Source organism: Argopecten irradians, chromosome 6 (assembly GCF_041381155.1).
Source record: "Argopecten irradians isolate NY chromosome 6, Ai_NY, whole genome shotgun sequence".
NCBI lineage: Eukaryota > Metazoa > Mollusca > Bivalvia > Pectinida > Pectinidae > Argopecten > Argopecten irradians.
The window spans coordinates 9,197,577-9,223,919 of record NC_091139.1 but is presented as its reverse complement, the minus strand read 5'-3'; the positions used below and the strand labels follow the sequence as shown (position 1 = coordinate 9,223,919).

Sequence of the window (26,343 nt, the reverse complement as noted above, 5' to 3'; positions counted from 1 at the left end):
CACAATTAAATAAAACTATGTCACGAAACTATTAAATTATATAATTTATTCAGTTTTAACTCTGTATTAGCTCTGGCATTAGTTACATATATATTATGAATGTTATTACTGCTTTGTCTAAAAACTCAAAAAATGGACATGAAGTTATTTTAAATAAGATTTATAGATATGAAATACAACTTCAGTTATGTTTGGAGTATAACAAAACTCACATGGGCCCAAGCTTTTGCTGCAGAAAGGTTTGAACATTGTCGTCTTTCACAACCAAGACGAATCCATCAGAGGCGCTACATTCGGTGACCATGACACTAAGTGTGTGTCTGCTATCGATAATCCACACACACCAAAACGTGTTGGGATTTTGTAGGATGGTAGAACCCACAGGGCAGAGCGAACTTTGTCCTACATCTGGAACGATATTTACAAACTATTATAGGATACCGTATCAATCTCTATCCACATCAAAGAGTAGTTGCACATTATATCCTATACGAATTTACTTAACTTTACATCATTGAACAACTTTCGTTGCATTATGAAAAGCGAGTGGTCAGATGGGATTTATAACATTAGCTTGAACCCCACTTTTGTCTCGTTGGATACAAATTATAAACAAAACATAGATACCTTTGTGGTATTTTATATTTGAGTTAATATTTTGATAACGAAATGTTAATATATTGTATCAATCGTTACAAAAATGAATAGAGAAATAATGATAAATAATGGGATACAAACTAAAATACGAATTGAATCACGCAAGCTGAGTAAATAGAAAATCACCTTTTTTGCTTTCATACTAAGACTTTCTGATGGGTCTATCTTTTATCTATGAAAGTCATTGGAGATTAGCGGGGAAAATGAATGATATCATAACGTTACACCAGAGACAAATGAGACGTATCTATTTGAAAAAGAATTCCCTTTGTATATTAATGGAATCATACATTAAAATGTATTTTTATTTTGTCAAGTAGTTTGAAAATTCATTTAAGTAATGTGTAAATGATGTCAATATGCACAATATTAAAGTTAAATTCATCGTGAACAATAACTAATTTCATCGTGTTATGAATACAATTGCAGTTTACAAACATATTTTTTCATACCTCATGAATCACAAATATTAAAGAAGAAGTCTTGAAGAAATTAAGCGATAAAAAAGCGAATCAAAAGCAAATCGTCGGCCGATATCCTTTTTATATCTAAGAGTTGAAATTTGTTAGAATAAGAATAAAGCATGTTTAAATATACCATTCTAGTGATTTTTCAAGAGATTTTTTTTCGAACCAATACGCAACGTCAATGTCTCTATTGTGACGTCACGGTAACGTCGGGTTTTGGCGCTATTCTCGGATTTTTTTCCATAGTGGTATGTAAATAAAAGTATTGGCCAATCAGAAAACCAGATTTAAGATGTAGTATGTAAACAAAGAAAGATTAAATATATACAAATGGTACAGTAAAGAGTCATTTAAGACCATATCAATAACATTACGTATATATATTAGATGTACTTACTCATTAAACACGAACAGAAGACTAAATTGATCAACAACTTCATCTTTCCGGATAGCACATCAAGTTTACGTGTTGTATAGTTGTTCAGACTAGGAATGTACACGTACTGTAAGATTAGATACATACTTTTGTTGCAATATAAAATCGATTGTTGTGATGCAAACGGAAATGAATTGAAACGTTTATGGAAATGAAACAGGCATATTAAAATTTAGTACCTTGTTCCCCGTTCGCATATATAGCACATATTCATAAGGCACATCCGTCGAACAGTCAATGTGTCTCTAGCTACTGTGATCATGAGGCCTTGACATAAATTCCCATGTTTTATAACATTAAGATTATCAATATTTACAAATCACATGCTAAGAAAACTCAAGGATGTCTACACACTCACAGCGCGAAGTTAAAGGACACTTGAATTGCTCTTGTTTTAATACACTTTTGATGTATCTTATTTATAATCAAATCGATATTTTATTGGTACATCTGGACATAAAACTAACTTTGGACCAGAAAATGACAATATGCCTATTAGCCTGTTATCGACATCGCGTTTCCTCAACACAAGGTTCGCTCTTTTTATTCTGAGTTTATTCAAAGTTTTGTTTGTGTACAAAATCGAAAGACGAAATAATGCATAATATTAAAATGAGTCTTAAGTGATCTCCAAAATAGTGACTTTATCATAAATAGACCTATATAGTTTAATGTTATCAATCATATTAATCCTCTGCAATTATCAAAATTCCATGTGAAAATTAATCCTTCTATCTATGACTTTTGACAGACAACAGTAAATAAAGACACAGTATTTTCCTTTTTAAAATTAACTGAATAAGTATGTCTCCTCACGTAACCTCAAAACAACATATATATTATGTATGTCAGGTTTATAATGTATATTAGACTGACTATAAAAGAATATGCAAATATGTATGAATCGATCCCGGGATTATGATTATTTGGATAAAAGCGAATAATTCTGATGGCTTTTTATATATATAAAATATGATGTCTACCAATAGTCATACTTTTTGCTAGAGTCGAAACTGAAATTGAAGATGGTTGGGCGATATGAATGATTATTAGTAGCACAAATCAGGATGATCGAAGTTGGTGATGAAAGAATGAGATGAATGATGTATAATATGTCTGTATCCCATTACGTTCATGCCACCTTTAACGCAATCAAAACATTGTTCAATCGCTATTATGATACAATGTGATGTTTCTAAAAATAAAAAAAAATAAAAGATATAAAAATGTATTAGGATAAATTTCTATTAACATCAATTGTCATTTAAGGTCTATATAGTTAAGGTTATCTCCTTGTAATAAAGGAACTCTTGCTCTTATTAAAGTGTCATCCCACTGAACCATTCCGTCAAAGATACAGAACAACAGACCCCACCCGATCACATTATACTGAGACCGAGTGTGTTTCGACCTGGTTACATTACCTACAGCCATTCGGACATGCGAACTCAACCTAAACGTAAGAGGAAAACGTTAGGTCGGACAATGAGAAGAAATAAGATTTAAAAAAATAGTCGCCTTTTACGATCATGCAATGACACAAACTCCGGTTTTGTTTGTTGTATTGTCTTCCACTATATAAAGACAGTCTACATGTATATATTTACATTATGAGTGTTTCGTAACTATATGAATCAACTAACTGACGAAAACAAACATTTGTCTATGAAAACACTATGAATTTACTATGAATACAACGATTCTCGTGCATCGATCAGCTGATTTCAAACTTCACGCCTGTTTAATATCAATAAGAAATAGTCCCCCATAATATTCTAATGTAAAATCTTTAATGTGTTGATTCTTATATAGAATGAACTAAGGTTTCTTATAATAAGTCAATCAAATATTATTTTAACTGTATTTCTTGTTTATCGTTTGCCATTTGCAAAAAAGGGTCGACCGGAAGGCGGAAGCTTGAAAACGCGACGTTGTGGAACGAACGACTTGTCATCCAGCTTGTCCATTAATCTCGTTTCTAGTCGTATATGGGTGGCATAATTTCAAATATGATATAATAACCTTTTAATAATGTTTATTTTCATAAATTATTCTAATGTGAATATATGGATTCAATTTATTTTTCTAATTTCCTTAGCGACTATGAATAGCAGAAGCTATCTACATATCTTCCGAGTAGCGCTAACTCTCTCCACTGGATATGTAGATAGATTCTACTATTCATAGCCGCTATGAAAATTAGAAAAATACATTAAATCACTATGTATATACAGCCTTTTAATCCAAAAGGTGTTTCGCGGTGTTCGTTTTCTTGATAAAAATTACAATCGATCACAATTATACTGACATTCCCTTTAAGTTTGGCGCTAAGCAGTAACATAACCTACTATTTTTATAGACCAATAGAACCATTTAGACATGATCTCTCAACTCAACGTAGATGAAAACGTTAAATCGGAAAATTAGAAGAAATCAGATAAAAATAGTCGTCTTTTAGGATCGTACAATGACACAAACTCCGATTTGTATGTTGTATTGTCTTCAGTTACATATTTAGGAAGCCTTCATGTATATACAGCCTTTTAATCCTATACATTCGTGGTGTTTACTTTCTTGATAAATGACTGTCGAGTACGGGAAACAACGTCAATAAGCTAGAAAAATATTGAGCTTGAATCTTTGTGACGTCATTATCACGTTATTAACTATTACGCGTGATTCCTTGGATTTTTTACAATAACGACGAGGTGTTTCTAAAGCCGTGCGTATAAATTCGAACTGTGCAATGTAATAATATCTTATTAAACGGCTGAGATAATAGGTTAAATATGATATTTCTTCAAATATAGATTGGTGTAAGCAAAGTACATTTTTTATAACATAATTTGTTTACACCAATCTATATATGAAGAAATATAATATTTTCAATTGTTAACTATTACTACCGACCGTTTGTCAATAAAAACCTTGTTATATTGCACGGTTCGAAGTTATATTGCACGCTTCCATGGAAACGTTTTATTGCACGGTTCGAGATGTTATATTGCACGGCTTTAGGAACACCTCGCTGTTGTTGTCTAGTTTTGTAGAAAACTTCCAAGGAATTGCGAGTAACAGTGAATTACGTTATTATGACGTCACAAAGGTTCACGCTCAATTTCGCGCTGGATTTATAGATCTCGAATCAAGCACGTCATGTAGACGTTTACTGTACCGAGGAAAGAACGGACACGATGAATGTATTAGATCAAAAGGCTGCAAGCAGGTCTAATAATGTGAAAACAGACAATAAGACATCCAAACCGGAGTTACAAAGTGACGTACGTGTGCTATACGTCAATCTTCAATAGGATATTAAGTTTTTTTCCGTACGGTACGGTGTTGATGATTTTGTTAAGTGATTGTCGTATTCGTTTAATAAAAAATTACTCAACTGAAAAACTGGTGATTATGTAATAAAACAAATAGTCCATGGTTACTGTGCTCTAGTTCATAATATTTACCCCTCGGTGATGTTAATCAACAAATGTTATATTGCACTCGGCCTTTGGCCTCGTGCAATATAACATTTGTTGATTACCATTACCTCGGGTTAAATATTATGAACTAGAGCACAGTAACCTATGAAATATTTGTATAATATGTCATACAGCGATATATATACTATAATAACGTTTTGTTGTTTTGTGCTGTCAGCTATATCTTTCCGGGATAGTCTAGTGCAATTCCTGATCACGTGATGCACTAGGGACAAAAAGCTAGCAGTTGATGAATGGTTCTCCGATAATTACAGAACATGTCGATATTGTGTTTATATCGCGTCGGACAATAATGTCACAAGGGTGACAACCATTACTACAAATAACCATTTCCTGTCCTCATATTTATGAATGGGAGGTCCAATTTATGAATGGTATTTACAATATATGAATGAGAGGTACAATGTATAAATAACACCGATATCCGGAACATGGATTTGTATGTCAAAACAAAACTAGTGATCGCATGACTGCCGTTGTACAACCCCGGATACCATAAGTACTTAAGGCAGTTATTATTCCATGATGCCATCCTTCTAGATATATATATTATTATTTATTTATTTATTATTTAAATATTTTTAAGATATATTACATCGCTTTGTTGCATATAATATATTTATTTATATAAGGGAATAAACAATACAACTGCTTACGATCATATGAATAAATAAATATTATTACACTTTCATCACATGCTGAATCACTGTGAAAAAAGATTATGAAGAACAATAGTTAGATATATTTCAATGATTTGTTATATATCATAATACGTTTTGAAAACATTTAAAATTTTTATTTTGTATTTGAAAAACAGAGATATGTTTTAATGTATTAACATTGTTTTGCAACAAAAGTCAGAGAGTCAGCAAACAACACTAAAAGGCCTACAAAATAACGATCGCAAATATCGCCTAATACTTCAAAATCAGTAATGTATTCGATGCGACATACCTAAGAACAGCTCTTGTTCAAATATTGTTCTTTTTTTAAATATTAAAACTGTTCCAGCTTAAGAGAATGGTTTGGCACAATGCATAGCGAATGGAAAAATTTCTTTCGACAATGTTTTATGTAAATCAAAAGGCTTTTCAAAAATAAAAAAATACTATGTAAGCCATTGCGAAATTATTGATAAAAATGCAATGTTTACTTAAACATTTTATAAACAATTGAATTTCTTGCAACTATCAAAATCCTTCTGTCCAGATCCTATCTGTTCTAGTCTGTCTTCCTTTCGTAATTCCAATCGACTCCCTCGACACCGCATCACTTTATTTTCTGGAGTTGAGCGCTCACCCCATTAGTAAGGCTCTCGGTCTTGTTCCCTGGCCGGAACACAACATAAACTAAGTATATACATGTACATTTGTATATGTGATCATAATGCGGGTGGGACGACTGGTTGAACTGTTGACACTACAATGACAGTTTGATGTCTGTGGCGACATTTTGCAGTGAGATAAGCGTATAGTACTGAAAAAGGGACAAGAGTCCCGCTATTCCATAGATACAACTTTAGTATACGGCGGCCTCCCGAAACATACCAACATTCGCACACGCAGTGTATTGCATACAGGGGAGATTAAATGACCCGAGCTGTTAACAGGAGATTAAGCTTAAACAAGTAACCAAACCAACAACTGACGGTTTATTCATCCCATCAATATTTTTATCAACATTTTTTTCTGATATCAATCAAGCCAACATAAATGATAAACATATTCACGAGATATCACTGTCTGTAATTGCCGATGCTTTTATCGTAAAGTAATCACTTTAAGATATTCATCTAATATTGCGAAAAGAATTTTAAAAAAACCCACCAAAAACAACACTTTTGATGTTTCAAGTAAGTTTTCTGAGTAATACTAATTCGCATTAACTAAAATATTAATCGCATCAAATGAAGCATATTTAAGCAACATAAAGTCATCATAAAAATATACAAAAAGACTATTTCCATTGCATTTAAAGATGAAAGTTTTCATTGTGTAATTAATTGATACTTGAAACAGATTAAATGGCATTATAAAATTCTAGAGTAAAAACTAAATTCATATGACAAGGGATCTTCAAAATATCAACTGAAATAAAAATAAATGAAACACAATCGTTCTTAGTGCAAAAAGTTTATACCTGTGTAGGTAATTACTCATAAGGTAACAAGAGAAGTGTGACCAGGTGACCGATATTTACCACAGCTGTAACTAATATCATGTATAGCGTTTCCCTTATGTTCTACAAACAATAACATGTCTATATCGAGTTGTTACACTATTGACATGCACACTCCAAAGTGGACACGCAACATATCCTTTAGAGTTCCACGGCCTGTCCATTTCACATGATAGTTTCGAGTTCGTTGTCCTAATAATGTGGATATATGGAATAACTTAGAGATATGAATCAAATTGATTTACGGAATAACACCCAAATCGCATTTCCATAAATCTCTGTAAACAACCGTCTAAGAGCAGTATAAATGTAGTTTGTCATATTTTTTGCATTGAACCAAATAGCGGAAAGGGGAAAACACTAAACAGACTGAGAACGATCAGCCAATGACGTCATCAATCGCATAACACTTCTGCTTTATCATTTAACCATTAAATTTTGAGTATGTCATTTTTTGTTAAAACAATATGCAACTCATTACAGACTATGTTTTAGAGGGGCGGATTGAGGTGACTTTTTATTTTTTGTTGGCATTTATTGTCTAAAACACGTAACGTGATCTGGTTTATATCAAAACGTTGGCCATTACATGAACTTTGGTGACCGATTTATGAAAACCTTTCATATCGTGGTAGATTAGGTCAATTAAGTGCCCCTCATTTTAATTTAACGCGCTGGACCTTTCGTTCATTTCTTTTTAGTAATTTTGGACATTATGATAACAATTTGTTTTCTAGTTGCATGTGTAGTGCATATTTATAATACTCTAGTATACGTTATCCATGCTGTAATAAAACATTTATTTCAAATATGTGTTCCAAAAACAAATTATATAAATAATTTCTAAATCGAAATAATTATAAAGAAATATTTTCTTCAAAAGTAGCATGCAGCAAATATTGAAAAAGAAACTCGAAAATATTTCTCATGCACAGTGTTTAGTTCGGTTAGTACTAAAGGAGGCAGATACAGGCCTTGATGAGAAGGTTATCTAACGGTATTGCACATTTCGTTATTTTGAATCGTTTACTAAGAATTTTCAAACACATACACTATAGCGTTTAAACTCATCAGTGAATATACTTGCTGCCCTTTCTGGAATTATTAATGGTTACTATTGGTTTCTTGCATTAGACTTAACGTCCTATTAAACAACTAAGGTCATTTAAGGACGGCCTCCCCTGTATGTAATGTGAAGCGTGTAAGAAGTATATATGTTTTTTGAAAGACTGCAATATGTTCGTGTTGTAGCTCTTTGTAATAGTGTCCAACTCTTGCCCATTTTGTAGTACCATCCCACTGAAAGATACCGAACAAAACATTATACCGACAACGAGATGATAGTGGTCCAAAGTCAAATTCTGATTGTGAGGTTCTATACATCTATGCTCCCATGAATTCCCTAATTAGCTATGTTCCAATGATCCTAAAACTCTGAAAAGTTAAACACTCGTGGATACTCATTGTGACGCATTCTAAAATTGTAAATTTCGCATTGACGAAATCGATGTTAATTTCGATTATAAGTGGCAATAATGATGCATATTGAAGTTAATGATCAGTGATAATAGAGATGCTATAATTTAGGACACGTCAGTCAGAAACTTAAAGCTTAGGACACAAAAGTGATGATAGTGATATAAACTAGGGACTCTTTAGTGACGTACACTAGGTAAATGAATCGTCAGTGATATTATTGGTAAAGATTCCTAACTTTTAGAACTTTACTAAGTGAACTCAGGGATGACGAGGCCAACAGAATGAAAGTAGCAGGCGACAAATAAGTTACCATTTTCATCAATCAGGAAGTCCATGATAACAGATCGGCGCCACTGGGTGACAAGACTGTGGTTTCCGGCCGACATTGTGTATGGCTATCAGAACATCAGCACTAAGGAGGGTCGACCAAGTGTCAAACACGAGCCATTCTCTGTGACGGGATGCACAAAAAACAGTAGCTTACATGATTATAAAAGTGCCCTGCTATAAAAGGTCAGCCTGACACCTTCACCTTACAATTCGAAGATTTGCAGCATACAGGTAAGTCTCTGGTCCGCATGTGTCAGAAACATACAGGCACAGCAGGTAACGTATGATGTGATGTATGGAAATGTATTTTTGATTTATTTTGCTTTTAGTTGCGCCGTGTAATCTGAAGCTTACCTGTTTTAGTTGCTACTATTTTTTTCTACATTTAAAAAATAGATCCAGTCTTTGTTGCAAATTGAATTTCCCTGTATTTTTTTTTTGTCTTGGGGAGAAAAGTTATAATTGTAGATAGACTGTGTCAAATATTTAATTATCAATATCTTCCTGTGGATGATAAATCCTAAATATAATTCAAACGGTGACTTCATCGTAAGTAATATTTTGCATAAGCTCAACATTATGATATATAACATAGAGTTATATTGAGTTATGAAATTATAAAGTATTTGAATACGTTTTAATTTATTTTTTAATTAATTGCGTTATATCATTTGGTTTTAAGGTGTGAATTTAACATTTCTTTACGAAAAAAAGATTAAAATTAGAAAAAAAATATCGTGACATGTATGGCGTGCCGAACACTGCATTTAATAAGTAAAAACATTTAAGTAAAAGAAAAAAATATTTGTTGCATATCGTTATACGTGTTCAATATTTTTTTTAATTTGTGTGTAAAAACCCTAAAAGTTTGTGTATTTTTCATGTTTATTTGTAAAAATAAAAATTATGTTCAATATCTTCTTTGAGTGTGTGAAAAATATATTTGCGTGTAAAAAAATATTTGTGTATTTTTTATATTTGTGTGTGAAAAAAATAGTTTGTGTGTAAAAGTATATATAAGTGTGTGTGATTTTGTTTTATATTTGTGTGACAAAATGGGGTGAATTTTTCACACACAAAAAGAAAACAAAATCACACACAATACATTAATTTTTCGCACCAATATATTTTTCACACACAAAGAAAATTTTGAAAATAGATTTTATTTTACGTATTAATATAGAAAAAATACACAACCATTTATTGCACGCCAGACACAAATTAAAACTATTGAACACATATAACGATATATTACATATACTTACTGAATTTTGCAACGTTCGGCACGCCAGAGACATTATCATTTTTGCTTTTGGTATATCATTCATTGCCTTTGATGAATCAAATCTATAATTATCTAAACAAGTTGATGTGTCAATCTGTTTAGCACTTTTGCATTACTCCTCATGTGTATTATATGAATGATCTCAGACATCAGAACAGTATATGCGTCAATGGCATCATTATACATGATAGACGTTAATATGTCTATAACAGAATCAGGTGTATTAGGCGCCTTTCTGTAGTGTCTATATCAAGACAGCGAGTCAATTTCCCGAAAACCAATGGATGTACTATCATGTCCGGCTTGTTGTTTACATCATGTCTATTGATAATAGATAGGTGATTAGTCTCACGTATTTGACTGACCATTCACTGACCACATGTATGAATGGACAGCCTTTATACGTGGATAGTGTTTGTCATCATTCATAACAAAGATCTATGATGGAACGTTGTTTTCAGTATTAAACATATATTTGTCTTTCTTTTGTTTTTTGCATAAACATATTTACCTATCGAGTGTTATGAAAAAGTATATATTTTTACCAAAATAAAGAAAAGGGTAAAGATGAACATTTAGAGTGATGTGCACGACAAACTTTTCTGATTTATCGTCGAGAATCGCAATGCAAATCTTGAAATCTAGGTCAAGTTTAAGTTTTCAAATGGCTTTGAACACCTATATGCTTTAGAATTTAAAATATCAATGAATTTGTCTACATGGTCGCTGTTGCTTCATTTCAGGGAAAAAACGATGGACGCCGTTTCCTTTGTGTTGTTGTTGGTGACGACGTTTGTAGCCCAGTGTGGGGGTCTACAGGATATATCCCGGTACAGGGGATACATACAGTCTTTACATAACATGCTCCGTGCGCGGGAAGGAGCAGCCGACATGAAGTTCATGGTACGTAGGTCCACAAAATATCGTCATCCAATTTGAGTCCGACATTTTATCGAATACTTTAGGAATTATCGTGAACTATGTTATTCAAGCTTGGATATTAATGTCAATCTTGTTCAATCTAAAACACCACAATCTAGTCTTCCGATATCTAATTAATGATATTTATGCAAAATCATATCAAAATAATACGTTGTCTTGTAAGTCGTTAATGCCTAGCAGTGATGTTAATCATATAGATTTAACTAATCTAATGATGCTCTTGAATGTTGACAGCTGTAATAATCTGTATGATGCAGGCCGATTTGTGCTGGGTTATTGTTTCTATCTGACTGAGAGCGTTTTATATTGAAATGTAGAATTATGACATGGGTTTGGAGGGGCGAGCTGCGTCTTGGGCCAGCCGCTGTGTGTTCCGTCATCAGATGGGAGGGTTTGGTGAGAACCTGGGCTTCATCTCAAGTACTGGGCAAGCCGTGGATGATCTCCAAAGCATTAACAATGCTGTGATGAACTGGTATGACGAGCGTAGGCTGTGGCGAGGAGGGAATGGACATTGCGGGGCCGCTTGTCACTATACACAGGTGAGAGTCGCGGACTAGGCGTCAATTTGTTTATCACTATCGATGTTCTCAGTGTTAGAAAACGTGATGGCGTCTTATGAATTTTCTTATGAATTTATTAATTGAAGTGTTTATAGTCCATCAGCCTTTATGACATCATTTTTTCAATTTTTGGTTTTGTTTATAGTTTTCGTGACTGATAAAAAGCAGTATGATTAAAGCTACATAAATAGTATTCCTTCATTCACGTTAATTTCATGTGGTTATTTTCACGTGAAATTAACCTGTTTATTCCTGTTCATATAATATATATATATATGTTGTGTTTATTTGACCATATCCCTGCTTATATGAGACTATTTATGGACAAAGACGATAATCTGTCAGTACCTGTAGTTTCTTTGTTTATATGTCGCCTTATAATTTTCATAGATTGTTTCCTAAAACCGTTACCTTTAAATATATATAGATGGTGTGGTCACGAACATCCAGGATAGGATGTGCTCTTAATCTCTGCGCAGTTCTACCAGACGGAAATGGACGTGTGTACAGAAACGCCAAGTATTTCGTCTGCTTCTATTCACCAATGTAGGTACAACAGTGAGAACGATTCATCTTTGATGTTATGCTTAAGAGTACATTTAGACTTAATATTTATCAATATACCAAAGGTTCCTCTGATTTGAAAATACGCCGACTTATACATGAAGTTTCAATATTTGTGTAAGTGTAAACGAATTGTTAATGTAGCACAAATAATGAAGACTAATATCAAAATGAAATGACAATCGTAGAACTCTTTACTTCTCATGAGTTGTTCCCTTAACTGGTTTAGAACTAATTTCATATCACATTCTTTGTCATAGTTTATAATGATATATGTGGCTACAGGGGTAACTGGGTAGGAGAGCCGGCCTTCCTGAGCGGTCCACCATGTTCTAGATGTCCACGTAATAACTCCTGTTTCAACGGGCTGTGTGTCGGGCCAGGTGAGATATCATTGAATGACGATTTAACTTCGATTTAAACCATATTCTTTGACTTTTTTGTTTGTGTTTAATAGAATCTTACATGGGTCTGTCAAATGGACAGGCTCAACCCGAGGGAAAATTTTGGCATGTCTACCCGAGGGTTGCCGAGTGTTGGCAGTCAAAATTTTTCATCCATGTTTGATTCTTTTTCTCCCATACTTATTAGGAAAAAAAATTAATCCCGTTGCTGTCAATACCACAGGAACGTCATTATGACTTAAAAATGATGACGTCATCCACAATGCACGCTGCGGTTACGCCGCATGTATTGATGACGTCACGGAATTATTTGTGCGTATGAACTGTCTTACAACCCCTGTGTAAGATAGAGTTATCTTTTCCCTAACAACCACGGGATACAATTATTTAGAATAGTTCATTCCTATCTCTTAGAGTTACTTCTCATCGTTTCAAACCGTCAATGACGGAATAAAACAATATATCACAATTGAGTATATACTATCTAAAGTCACTGGGCAATTCTTATTTGAGAATCGTCCATCAGTTTCGAAAGGATAAGGGCTTTTCTTCTAGGAAGTTCCTTTTATCATGTTTGTGGTTCCTACATTTGTTTAATTTTCAAAATATGTAACATCTCACAATTGTGAATTCTTTATTATGATATACCAGAAACAATACTTAAGCTTCTATCTTCAGTTTATTTATATGTTTACGTTTAGTGTTATTTAATTCTATATTTATTATATTTCTTAAACAGATAGTAATATGAGAGGCCGAAGGAGTGCTGATGACTGTAACTCTAAAAACGGTACCAACACCTGTAATTAATCTCCGGATTAAATGTTATTAGGTAATAATCAGCATTTGTTTCAAAATCCTTGCTTTTACTTTTGTGGCTAAGCCGATCATTTTGTCTAATTGTTACTTTTGTATATCTACGTATAATGTTGTTGTCATCTGCAAAAGTATCACTATTTCAAAGGAATGGTGTTGACAGTGTATAATGCGATTTAAAAGCCTTGACATCGGTTCATGAAAAGAAATTGTCCTATTTTTTAACACTTTCTTTTGCTATCCTTTTGGTAACTTCTTCCGTGACATGATATCGGAACTGTACAATATACATTTCTTTTATTCTGTTGACAGTTGCAAGCCTGTGCGCCACCAGTTTGGATGCAGAATTCCTTCGAAGAACCTAACGGATTTTACGTATAAAAACGGTCATTATCATTCATCTTTTCACCTGTCTTTTGTTCAATGTCCGCGTTTATGCTATGTACTAATATGATTTTTATGTTCATCTTTCGATCACTGGGAAATGATGATGCATGTCATTTTCCATTCATCTTTTTATGTCACAAATAAAATTTTTCATTATTTCAATCGCTTACTATTTGTGTCTTTCTTCTATTCTATATATTTTGGCATATACGTAGATATTGGTAGAAATGATAATATACCGAGATAAGCAAACCTGATGTTGTTATAAATATCGCGTTTTCGACTCGAAGTTAAAAACAATTAAAACAGAAAAAAAAGACAAACAGGGGGGGGATGAGTTTTAATGTTTAAATGCATCACTTAATATAATAAATAAAACGTAATATAATATTACAATATTTTAATGATAAAAAATAATATACATGATCAGACTTTGTCAATGGATGCACTGTGTAATTATGCAATGTAATTTCTATCACATTTATTCCGTAAGGTAAACAAAAGTAATATTCATAATTTCAATTGATATTGTTATCAACATTGTTAAAGCTCATGGCGGCTGAACAATCTCTGGAAAATATTTCAAACTTCTCCAATTAAACATGTATAGAAAGAAAGAACCGCTTAGGAAACAACGCTAAGTAGCCTTTAAACACCAGTCTAAAGTGTAAAAACCAGGGAGGCTGAAGTTGGTTCCGAGTTCCGAGTTCCGTTTAAGAATTTTGTTTTTTAAAATAAAATTTAAAAAATTCAGTTTACGTAATTTGAACATATTAAAAATGTTCTCTCTTGTGTTTTGTTATTTTTGTTTCATTTTTTTGTAATTCCAAAGAACATCTATTTCCGTTTATGTAAAACGGAACTCGGAACCAACTTCAGCCTCCCTGGTTTTTACACTTTGGAACCCAAAAATGTCATACTCTGTCTTTGCATATTACAAAGTTAGCTCCCTTACCAGTAGGTATCGATTGTTACTTCATTATTTTTTGAGCGAAATTCACGTCGTTTTCTCCAAAACGTATGATGTTACGCTCACAAAAACCTTGAGTCACAATCAATACCTACCCACAAGGACAGATAACTGTGTAATATGTGTATACATAATTAAGCAGGTGGCCAATAAACAGAGGCAATCGTCAAGACTGGTATTGTTGTATGCGAAACAAAAGCTAAAGGAGCAAGGTTTCCATCCGAATCCAACGTTTATATAAACTAGAACACAGTTTTTTAAGTTGCTCTACAGAGTTGTCGATGGTTTACTTGCGGTCTTTAATCTATAAAAGCGATTCTTATACTAATTTCAAAAGTAACTTTAAATGAGCATAAAAGGAAAAAGAGAAAAAAATGATGTGATGCTATAAATGAAAGCAATGGAGACATTTTGATTTTAATGGATTCGTTAAATAAACATAAACAGAATATTTAGGTGATAAAACATGCATTAAAAGTGATCACTGTCGTAACATGTTGTTTTAGTGATACATGTCGTGTCCATATTCGTGTTTCAGACAAGAATGGCGTATGACGTCATGCATGGTTAGCATTGAGATTCATTCAAGTAGACAGAAATATACCGGGAAATCTAAAGGTTCCACATCAGTGATTTCGTTTTAGAATTTTCTTTTCGCGGATATATTTCTGTTTTATATTCTCTAATGTTATCTATATGGCAACAACTTATCACAATTTTGATTACATGATTTTTTCTCCTTAGGGTATACACCTTTTATCGTAATTTCGATAACATGTTTTTTCTCCCAAGGGTATACTCTTATTATCGCAATTAAGATAACATGATTTTTTCTCCCAAGAATATACACCTATTATAGCAATTCGATATATATGCCTTTTTTTTCATCGAAAATGCATCGAAATATAATTTCATTAAGAAAATATTACATACTATCTAACCTAATATTCATGCTTAAAGCACTTATCATTATTGTAATTTCACGATAAACGTTGATTAAAGGAGACAGTTATGGTCTTATCACATATCTGATTTAAATACTGAAAATAATACACCATCTACAATGTACAAACCAAGGGGATAGGAATGCAGAAAAAGTGTTAAATCACACAATCATTAACATATTAAATAGTAAAACCGCTTTCATAATCATCATACCATTATATAAACATAATTGCCGATAAACAAATTAAAAAATGAAATTACTTGAATCACAAATGTATGTATATGTACTAATAATTAAAAGATATAATATGTTTCTCCATTGTTAACTTCCGCCAAAGTTATACTTTTAAATGATTGTCACTATCGCAATCCATGACTCACACGTTATTGGTTTTGAATATATGTTTTTGATTTTATAGCCTTTATCTAAAACTAAAAATAAATATGTGAAACGTTGATTTGGCACGGATATATATTCAATAAAGTAACAACTGGAATGTCCATTAAATCCTTGGACTAGAATGAAGTTTATAACAATATAAAAACTGCTGGTACAGATACACAATAATTACAGGTCAACAGATAATTAATGTTTAGATATGTTTAAAGAGCAAAGGAGTAAATATTTCTTCTGAGATCCGTTGTCTGTTGCATTTCTAGTTCTCATAAGAACGTTTGCGCCTTGATTTTTAGCTAAGAAATTAATATTACTTACAAGGATGTAACGGCTTTGCTGTTAATTCCAAAGATTCATTTATCGTTTATTACCCACTTCGAAAGATACTGCACTAATAATGATTATTTAGTTCATTGATTCATGCGCATGCTAATTAGAAAAAAAAATCATCGATCTGTGATGTTTTGAAAATATAATTAAAATAAAACTGTTTAATACAATACATTTTATGCTATGCAGACTGTATATTCCCAGTGATCTTTTCATGGCAGCCGAATTTCGCAATTCCACGTTTTCAGTTTCAGAAAAGATCAAATTGCAAATTCAAACGTGTTATGTAGAATTATACGATACAATGAATAAATTTTATCACCGAGTCGATGGGTTGCAAATTATTTGGATTTCGATGTGTTTTATTTATATGATAAAGTAACAAAAACTAAAATTTACAAAGTTAACAAAGATCAAATGCATCAAATACAATATAAAAATGTCCCAGTTCATCTATTAGAAATGAAAGTAAATGCAAAATACAAATACAAAATGAAAATGCATTGGAAATTACACATCAAAGAAAAATAATACTACATATAGGTGTTTAAGGAGCGGAATCTATAATATCACAGAGTGGACAATCGAACAGGTATATTACTGACATACTGTATAAATGGTTTTATTCGTAGGAATTTAATTTTGATATATTCGCGACCAGGTTTATGTCCGTGAATGATAAAGGTAACATGTAGAGCTCATTACTGTTATATATTGAAATGCCCATGTATCAAAGAGAAGATCGCTGAATTCTGAAATAACTTTGCAGTAACCAAAACCTCACACAAAATAACAATCAATGGACAATCAATGTGAAGTTGGTTCTTACTTAAGGAAGAATGCTAAGCCATCATTTTATACCATCTTGTATTTCCACAGATGTCATCGAATAAGCAACATACATTAAACAAACACTAATTGCCAAGTGTTCTTCGTATGTTGCTTCTTTAGTAATAAACACCTTTTACCAGAGCCAATATGTTGAAGCATTGTACTTAATGTTTACAATTGAATTTCAGTAGAGATTGTTTTTCACACAATATAAAACTTATGAGTGGTATGAGAGGAGAAAATACATAAAGAATAACCGTCAACACACGAATTGGGGTTCAAACATCTCAAATGCATTATTAAAATACATAAAGTACAATCTGGAATTGCAATTATAATGGAATGATTTATGTAAGTATCGACCAAGAAAATTATTTTGGTATATACTTCAGCATTTTATGTTTAGTGCATACATAATCATCATTGATCTAACAAGAACCGTATGGTCATAAGTCAGCAAATAGAACCAAAGGCACTTCTTGAAACCTTTTTATAAGAAATGATCGTGAATAAAATTGCAGCTTGACTTCGCTTCGTTATAAGATAAACACTAGTTGAGCATTTTCAAAAAGTTTGTATAAAAGATACTTGATTTGATGAATACTTGTCATTTTCAACATCATAGGACATTGTTTATATTTTACATTATGTAGAAATAAAGCACTATGACGGATAATAAATACAAAATGGGACAATATATAAATATACAGTTATCACTCGTAAGGCAAACGCTTTATATAACCGGTATTTAGTAGTTTTCTATGGATTTCATAAATATATAATTGGCTGAGGTTTGGTTGGAACAACCGTGACAGGTATATTCCATCTTTGCATATTACAGAATTAACTCCCCTGTGTGAAGGTATTCTTTGTGACGTCATTATTTTGGGAGCGAAACTCAAGTTGTTTTCTCTGAAAAGTATCACGTAACGCTCGGATACTGTTTATGACACAATAAATACCTACCCACAAAGGCAGACAACTCTGTAATATCTAAATAAAGAACATAGTATAAACAAATACATTGTTGACTACCTGTCTTCGTCCACATCTGATTGTTCTAAGCCTAACAGACGTGATTCCTCCTCCAATGTCGACGGACTTTCATTTGGACATGTTCTTGATTTTGTTGTGCGATTATTGATACTATTTAGAGGGTACGTCTCCGGCGAGTAACCCTCGTCTACTGAATCTGCATATGCATTTCCCTCATATTGCCTTGGCGTGGCAGAATGGACGTTTGCTTGAGCAAGAAAACATGTTGGATTGTTTGTCATGGAAACTGATGGCGTGGAATTGATTGAGTGGTTTGTTAAAGATCTGTCGTTTTCTGAACCGATGCATATACCACTATCAGCACCATTGAGATCAGTTTGTCTGTCACGGCGTAGATACGCCGCGCTAACAACACTCAGGTTGGTGGACACGGAGTTACTGCCGAGTAATGAAGACAGTTGACGCTTTCTCTCTTTTGTAAACTTCAGTCTGTCAACTTCGTCGTAGTACTGATTCACACTTTGTTGTTCTTTGCTAGTTCTGTCCATCTCGATTTTCTCGGGTTTTATAAATGCTGCAAAATAATCACATACTCCAATAAGACCAGAAAAAAAACTACTGCAGGTAATGCTATAATTGATGCCTCTGCTGTTTATTTATTTAATATACATTGGGTTTTATGTTGACGAATATTTGGTTTTAGTTTAATTTAGTTTAATGTCATATTAGCAGCAGGGTCATTTAAGGATATGCCAGAATTACGGGTGGTGAAAAACCGCAGTATCAGGCGACCAGTGGTCATTTCATGGTAACTGCCCTATATGGGGTTCCAACTCGCGACCCAGAGCTGGAGGGCTTGTGATACTATGTCGGGATATTATATTAATCACTCAGTCACCACGGCCTCACTGTGCATACTAGATTATAACTGATAAACGCCTGACTTGTTAGAACCTACTGCGTATAATCTAGACCAGTAAGAACAGAATGGTAGACTATAGTCCCCTTGCTTAGATGATAACTATTAACTCTGATATCCACAATCTAGGATTATGTGTGTCGTAAAAATGCTGGAGTTGCCTCCCTTTAGCTATTTCGATACTTCATAAACTAATAAATGCAAAATGTATATATGTGCAAAAGTATATTATAAAGGACTTAAATAGCCGTAGCCCGATGTCCAATTCATTTGATGTATATAAAATCCATAACTTACTTCGAAACGCATTACTTGTAGGTTTCTGAAAAGAAAGTCGATAAACAAATCGGTACTTTTAAGACAAGACATGACATGGAAAATTAAAGGCAAAATTATATATAGGTATAAGCTAAATTCTTGACAAAGCAAAATATCGAATTTCTGTAACCAAAGTATTTGTATACAGGCCAATTAACCATACAATATGTATTGTTAAACTATCTTCACACACCCATCCGTTATATTACATGAATTGTTAGTTTAAAATAATCATAATAAAAGAATATACATTTAACGGTAACAACACAAGTAATTGACTACGTTAAAAGTATAATGATAAATTATGTCAAACTTTCGACAAAGCAACGAACACAATACTTCTAGAAAAGAAAAAAAATTATGCATATATACCAATGATGGTTCTATTATTGGAGTCTGACACGTCATAAAACGAATAATGTTAGCAGTCGAAAATAATCTCCAATAAAATTATAAGGTTGATTTGATTATCGATATTACAGAAGTAGAATTATACATTATTTGATTTATAAAAAGTCGGCTATTGTTAATATATTACCTCGTCAGATGAGATTCCGCTATCACGTTTTCTATACTTCTTCGTATTCATCTTCCAGAACACGATCAATAGCTGAAACGTTTAATAAATTAATTTATACAGATAATCAAATTATTTATAAACTTTTGTAAGTGTAAAATCAGAACATCTAAAGGTAACAACAGATGGCCAATATATATTATTGTGGCCTTCTGTGGAGGGATACATCTAAAATTGTCTCCCTGGAAAAAGTTATTTTGCTCGAAGGCGAAGCCCGAGAGAAAATAACTCATTCCAGGGAGACAATGCTAGATGTATCCCGACACATAGTGAAAATCGTGATGGGATGGGATTCCATCCCTCGACAATACTATGAGGCAATAGTGCCCTCTCAACCAGGCCATAATGGGTTTAGTACATCACCCTCATACGAGACCCGTTTCATGGTTTGTATGTCACCGTATCAGAAGCACGTCAAGCAACACCTCGCAACACTATTTTCGTTTCCACACCACATTAAAAGTACAACATATGAATTGTCGCAGAAATCTGTGTTTTTATAAAACGGGATTCAGCTTCATGAAGATTAAAAGTAATTCAATATAGAACAGGAGTGAACTGTTTTATGTAGAAAAGCAATGTTTGCCTCCATCCTCACACACAACAGCCTGTCCGCCATCTTGACGTCTTGGTGAAGCGCAACGTTATAATGACGTCATGTAATGGTGACGTCACAGTACATTCACGTTCAATTTCGCGCCACTTCAATAGTGCTCGCTTGCCCGGGCACTATTTCAAATGGTACCCGTGTGTGTAGCCAATCAGAATCCAGTATTCTGTCACGTGATGTACTAATATTAATTATTTTATTATGCCGAACAAAATTAAAAGAAAAAAATTCTCTTGTAAACGAACTCATGACGCTATTTCCCAACAACGTAGCTAAATTTGTTGGGCTGCAAAAAATAAGCAACAGCGTTGTCATTGTTCGTGACGTTTTAGATGACGTCAACTTTCGGTCACGTGCGGAGCTTCCAAGGGGTTATTTCCCTCAGGGGTTGTTTCCCTCGGGTTTTTCCCTCGCCTTCTAATTCCGGGGAAATATCTAACTTATTCAATGTCATGTGATAAATTTTAATCAAATCAGAACATACTAAATGAAAGTGAAGTATACTAATACATTATCCCATATGCATGTTTCACAATAGAAAAAAAATAATCACGTGATGAACTTGTCAATATGATAATGATTATCGTGTATGTCTAAAAAACCCTGCGTGTAAACACATACGGCGTCTCTCATTGGCATCATCTTTATTCTGTCTTGATTTCGATTTGATGTATATGCCTTTTGAGTTCGGACTACTTTTCTTCACAATGCCTTTTTAAAACTGCTTTTATATCAGAAACTTACATATATTAGTGTATAAAAACGAGAATATTTTAGGTACGATGTTTTATAGCAGAAATTTATGTATTACGCAATATGGGATGGTTAGTAAAGTTATTTGATAAACAAAGTCATTAACTAGTGACTGTAATTTATCATGCTTAATACACTCTCGAGAAAATTTGCTAGCGCTGCGTTAGTGGTGTTTTAACACTAACAGTACACATACCTGTCTATCCAAGATGCCTTTATGAACAAAAACACACAATGCCTAAAATAGAATAAAAACATTTCATTATTGTCTGAAAATGGTAACACAGCAAAGCAATGGCAATATGAAGTAACATTATGATTTGTAGCAGGGTTTATATTGTATTTGTATTGCAATCTTGTTATTCAATATCTAGATAATAAAACTTTTTCTAAGGTTTGGTCAAAAAACCCAATCCACGAAAATTTAACCCTCGCGAACACTATTGATTTCACAGTATGTAGTTTTTGATAACAAGACGTTCCAAGTAATATTTTAATTCAAAAATAGTGAAAATTTAAATGTTTATCACTTTAAACACTTTTCAGACTTACTATTAGAGTCTTAAAGATGAACAAAATAATGATCATTTCAAATTGATCCTCGTCGTTGACGTTGAGATCCATGGATAATATGCTGATACCGAGGAGTAAGATCAACAAACACAGGGATTTGCCAAACCGCAGTCTAAAAAGAACGTGAACATTAAGACATATTAATTGGTGGAAAACTAATTAAAATCTGCAGCGAGGTTTATTTAAGGGCCGCTTCCATTGTACAAACGTATGCAATGTGAATATCTGATATTTTTGGAGGAGGCTGCGGTATATTCTCTTGAATGCACATAGAGAATCATACTGAACCATTAGTGAACTCTACTGTTTCAAATATTAATTTTCTTGAATTAATTTTTCACATCATACTTTTGTAATTTATTATTTCTGGTATTTTCGTGCAATTCAATGTCATGTGGATGAGACTTTGAGGATAAACTAACGTATAAAATACAATGTAGCGGCCAGACTGTGGCTCGAACCTGGGACCTCCGAACACTAGCTAAATATTCTACCGATTGAACTTCCTTGGCATAAATGATCGACCCAGTCAAATTCAATTACATTCCTCCCTCCTAACTCAAATTCATCGCTCTAAACGACACACGGAATCATTACACTACCATCATGTATATTTTATTTCAAGTTTGTAACAATAAAGAGAACAGACTTGGGCTCGAACCAAGACATTTTAACACTAGAAGAATTCTTTACGATTGAGCTAACTGATCATCGATGATTGAGCCAATCCACTTAGGACTGGTTGCTTTATTTGATAATTTTAGTGTATTTGACCGGATATGAAAGGACGTCGGTAGTCCCTAATTCCTAAACAGTAAGCAATCAGTTTTAATATAGGTTATAGCGATTAAAATCATTACAAGTGCATAAGGAATGTATTTACGTAAGACGTATATTTGTTTACATAACATTGGATGGATTATATAACTTACGTTAGTTTGCGTCGTTTGTTAAATCGCCAATCTTCTGTCGAAGTTATACATATTCTTAAACTGTTAATCATGAATATGATGTAACCCTGCGAATAAAAAAATATACCATTAATTATATTCTTATAAAAGATGAATATACAAAGGAACTCAATTTTTTATGGAGATTTGAAAAAAACCAACAACAATGTTTTGGTTTATAATTAATCTTTCTGAGGCCAAAATAAAAATGTCTGCTTATCTCTTCCCTACCGACCCTTCCAACATCTAGCCTTTTCCATTTTTATAGTTCTCTTAGAAATTTTTGTTTGGTTTTTATTTTGTGTATCATTCCCTAATTGTGAATTGAAAATAAAAGCGCACTTAAAAGTGAGTTTTATTTACTAGTTTAACCTAGATACAGCAGTCTTTTGAGTTGAGAAATAAGATTTGTTCAAACATTTTTTTTTCTTTCAACAAAAATGATGATCTATATATCCAGCCTATTTGGACATGGTTGGGGGAGGAGAACAAATTTGTATTAGAATTGTCTCACATATTATTAGTATATACATGTATTATATACATTTGAAAGAAAATAGATACACAATATATTTCGGGTCTGGATGGATAGCTGAAAACATCGAAGACATATACTTGTTTCATGCTTTGTAATTTACAAGTGTCAATTATAGGGTGTACTTACTATCACAAACAAAGACACTGGAATGAGGAAACCATAAAATTGCCAATCTGCTCGAGTTAACCAGCATCTGCAACAAACAATTCAAGGGTTTCAACAGCACATGATCGGTAACGGTACAAGTGTGGTGAAACAATTGATTCACAGGTAATACTTTCAAGTTTTGATACATTTTTGCAAAGGTTATACGTATAGAACTACATGAAATACATAATGAATGTATATCTCGACAAAAAGATCAAATCATTGCATTTTATGAACTGTTATTAAATACTACTACTGGCACTTGCTACAACTTTGCTTAGTTTTTATTGTCTAGATATTCAAAAGGCGTACATACATTATAATACAATTTTAAGATATCAATGGATCCATAAATACGATGAATTATATGATAGATGTCAAAGTGACCTTGTCATAGTGATAAATACTCACAACATAAGACATTCTTTACTTTTACCAAAAACTTCCGATGCCAGGACGAAGAACATTGTGAGTATCAGTGGTATTCCTGGAAATATAAACATAGTGAGTATCAGTGGTATTCCTGGAAATATAAACAGTGTGAGTATCAGGGGTATGACTGGAAATATAAACAGTGTGAGTATCAGGGGTATGACTGGAAATATAAACAGTGTGAGTAAAAATGGTATTCCTGGAAATATAACCTGTGTGAGTATTAGGGGTATGACTGGAAATATAAACAGTGTGAGTATCAATGGTATGACTGGAAATATAAACAGTGTGAGTATCAGGGGTATGACTGGAAATATAGACAGTGTGAGTAAAATGGTATTCCTAGAATTATAAACAGTGTGAGTATTAGTGGTATTCCTGGAAATATAAACAGTGTGAGTATCAGGGGTATGACTGGAAATATAAACAGTGTGAGTATCAGTGGTATTCCTGGAAATATAAACAGTGTGAGTATCAGGGGTATTCCTGGAAATATAAACAGTGTGAGTATCAGGGGTATGACTGGAAATATAAACAGTGTGAGTATAAGTGGTATTCCTGGAAATATAAACAGTGTGAGTATCAGGGGTATTCTTGGAAATATAAACTGTGTGAGTATAAATGGTATTCTTGGAAATATAAACAGTGTGAGTATAAGTGGTATTCCTGGAAATATAAACAGTGTGAGTATCAGGGGTATTCTTGGAAATATAAACAGTGTGAGTATCAGGGGTATTCTTGGAAATATAAACAGTGTGAGTATCAGGGGTATTCCTGGAAATATAAACATTGTGAGTATCCTGGAAATATAAACAGTGTGAGTATCAGGGGTATTACTGGAAAAATAAACAGTGTGAGTATCAGGGGTATTACTGGAAATATAAACATTGTGAGTATAAGTTGTATTCCTGGAAATATAAACAGTGTGAGTATCAGGGGTATTCCTGGAAATATAAACATTGTAAATATCAGGAGTATTCCATAAAATGTAAACATTGCAAGTATAAGTGATACTGTATTATTAGAAATCTAAAATTTAGGAAAATGTCCAATAAAACGTTACATTTGCGATACATTTTGAAGGTAAAAAATCAGTCAACAATACAATTTTGATGTGATATTTAACATTGCGCATGAGTAACGGAATTCTATTAAAGAGTTGTACTTAATGCTTTCAAAGTATTCAAATAGAAACTAGCTTACCCCATCCTATAAGAAGGTACTTATAAGTCCCAATGTATGCTCTTTTCTCGCTGTATGTGTTGAAGAAAAAGAACATGGATTCCGCAAAAAGGAATGCAAATGACGATAGCAGAAAGAAATATGTCAGAATTTGACACATGTAGCATATGATCTGGAAAAAAAAAGAAAAAGACATTGATTGTGGTAGCATCAAAAAGTTAAACACATGTATTTACAGTTTGCACTGACATGGACTCAATAATTATGCTTTCTAGTATTATCATTAACAGTGTATAATGATAGTACAACACGTGCGGCGATTCTATTGTTACGGGAATAGTCGCTGGCGTAGTGACGTGGGGTCATGACCCCACTTTTGGTGGGAACATATGAATGACTCGATTCCAATCAGCTGTTCAATTGAATTCGTTAACGATGACGGGAGAGAAACAATATGGGTATTTTAATAAAAAATATGCAACTGTTGCGATAACAAATAATATTCATTTACGCGACAAACTGTTCGCCGGATTACATAAAATTTACACAGGCTCCATTATCATTATACCCTCATAACCTCATCAAAATGAAAATATCATCCTTAATTAATTTATCTCCTCCTCCCTAAGGATGAATTAATCTGAATATATCATGTTATATATGTTTTACAATGATATGAGAGTTATCTCCCTTACGTTTTTGTAATCAATGGATTATACACTGTATAATTAATCGTATTTGACAAAAAATAGAAATGTTTCATCAGAAACAGATCCCAATTGGATCTTTAATTTAGCACGAAACTTTCCTATCTGCCTTACAACATAATCCGTTACATTCATACCCCAATAATTTCAATTTTTTCTT

The 26,343-nt window shown here is 33.0% G+C and overlaps 1 protein-coding gene and 1 pseudogene across 4 annotated transcripts in view; one reads left to right on the top strand and one right to left on the bottom strand.

Moving 5' to 3' along the window:
- Positions 1 to 9,048: 9,048 nt before the first annotated feature.
- On the top strand, positions 9,049 to 14,170 carry LOC138326260 (peptidase inhibitor R3HDML-like; annotated as a pseudogene).
- A 147-nt stretch (positions 14,171 to 14,317) lies between these two features.
- LOC138324914 (cadherin EGF LAG seven-pass G-type receptor 1-like) overlaps positions 14,318 to 26,343 on the bottom strand; it is an 81,719-nt gene continuing 69,693 nt past the window's right edge. For all 4 annotated transcript variants that reach the window (XM_069270150.1, XM_069270151.1, XM_069270153.1 and 1 more), the window contains 9 exons: positions 25,498 to 25,648; positions 24,274 to 24,349; positions 23,842 to 23,908; positions 23,160 to 23,245; positions 22,207 to 22,339; positions 21,851 to 21,892; positions 20,253 to 20,324; positions 19,694 to 19,718; positions 14,318 to 19,051 (listed from right to left, as the gene is read on the bottom strand). In XM_069270150.1, coding sequence (XP_069126251.1) covers positions 18,513 to 19,051; positions 19,694 to 19,718; positions 20,253 to 20,324; positions 21,851 to 21,892; positions 22,207 to 22,339; positions 23,160 to 23,245; positions 23,842 to 23,908; positions 24,274 to 24,349; positions 25,498 to 25,648 — 1,191 coding nt within the window. In that variant the 3' untranslated portion in view covers positions 14,318 to 18,512. The remainder of the gene's footprint in view (positions 19,052 to 19,693; positions 19,719 to 20,252; positions 20,325 to 21,850; positions 21,893 to 22,206; positions 22,340 to 23,159; positions 23,246 to 23,841; positions 23,909 to 24,273; positions 24,350 to 25,497; positions 25,649 to 26,343) is intronic.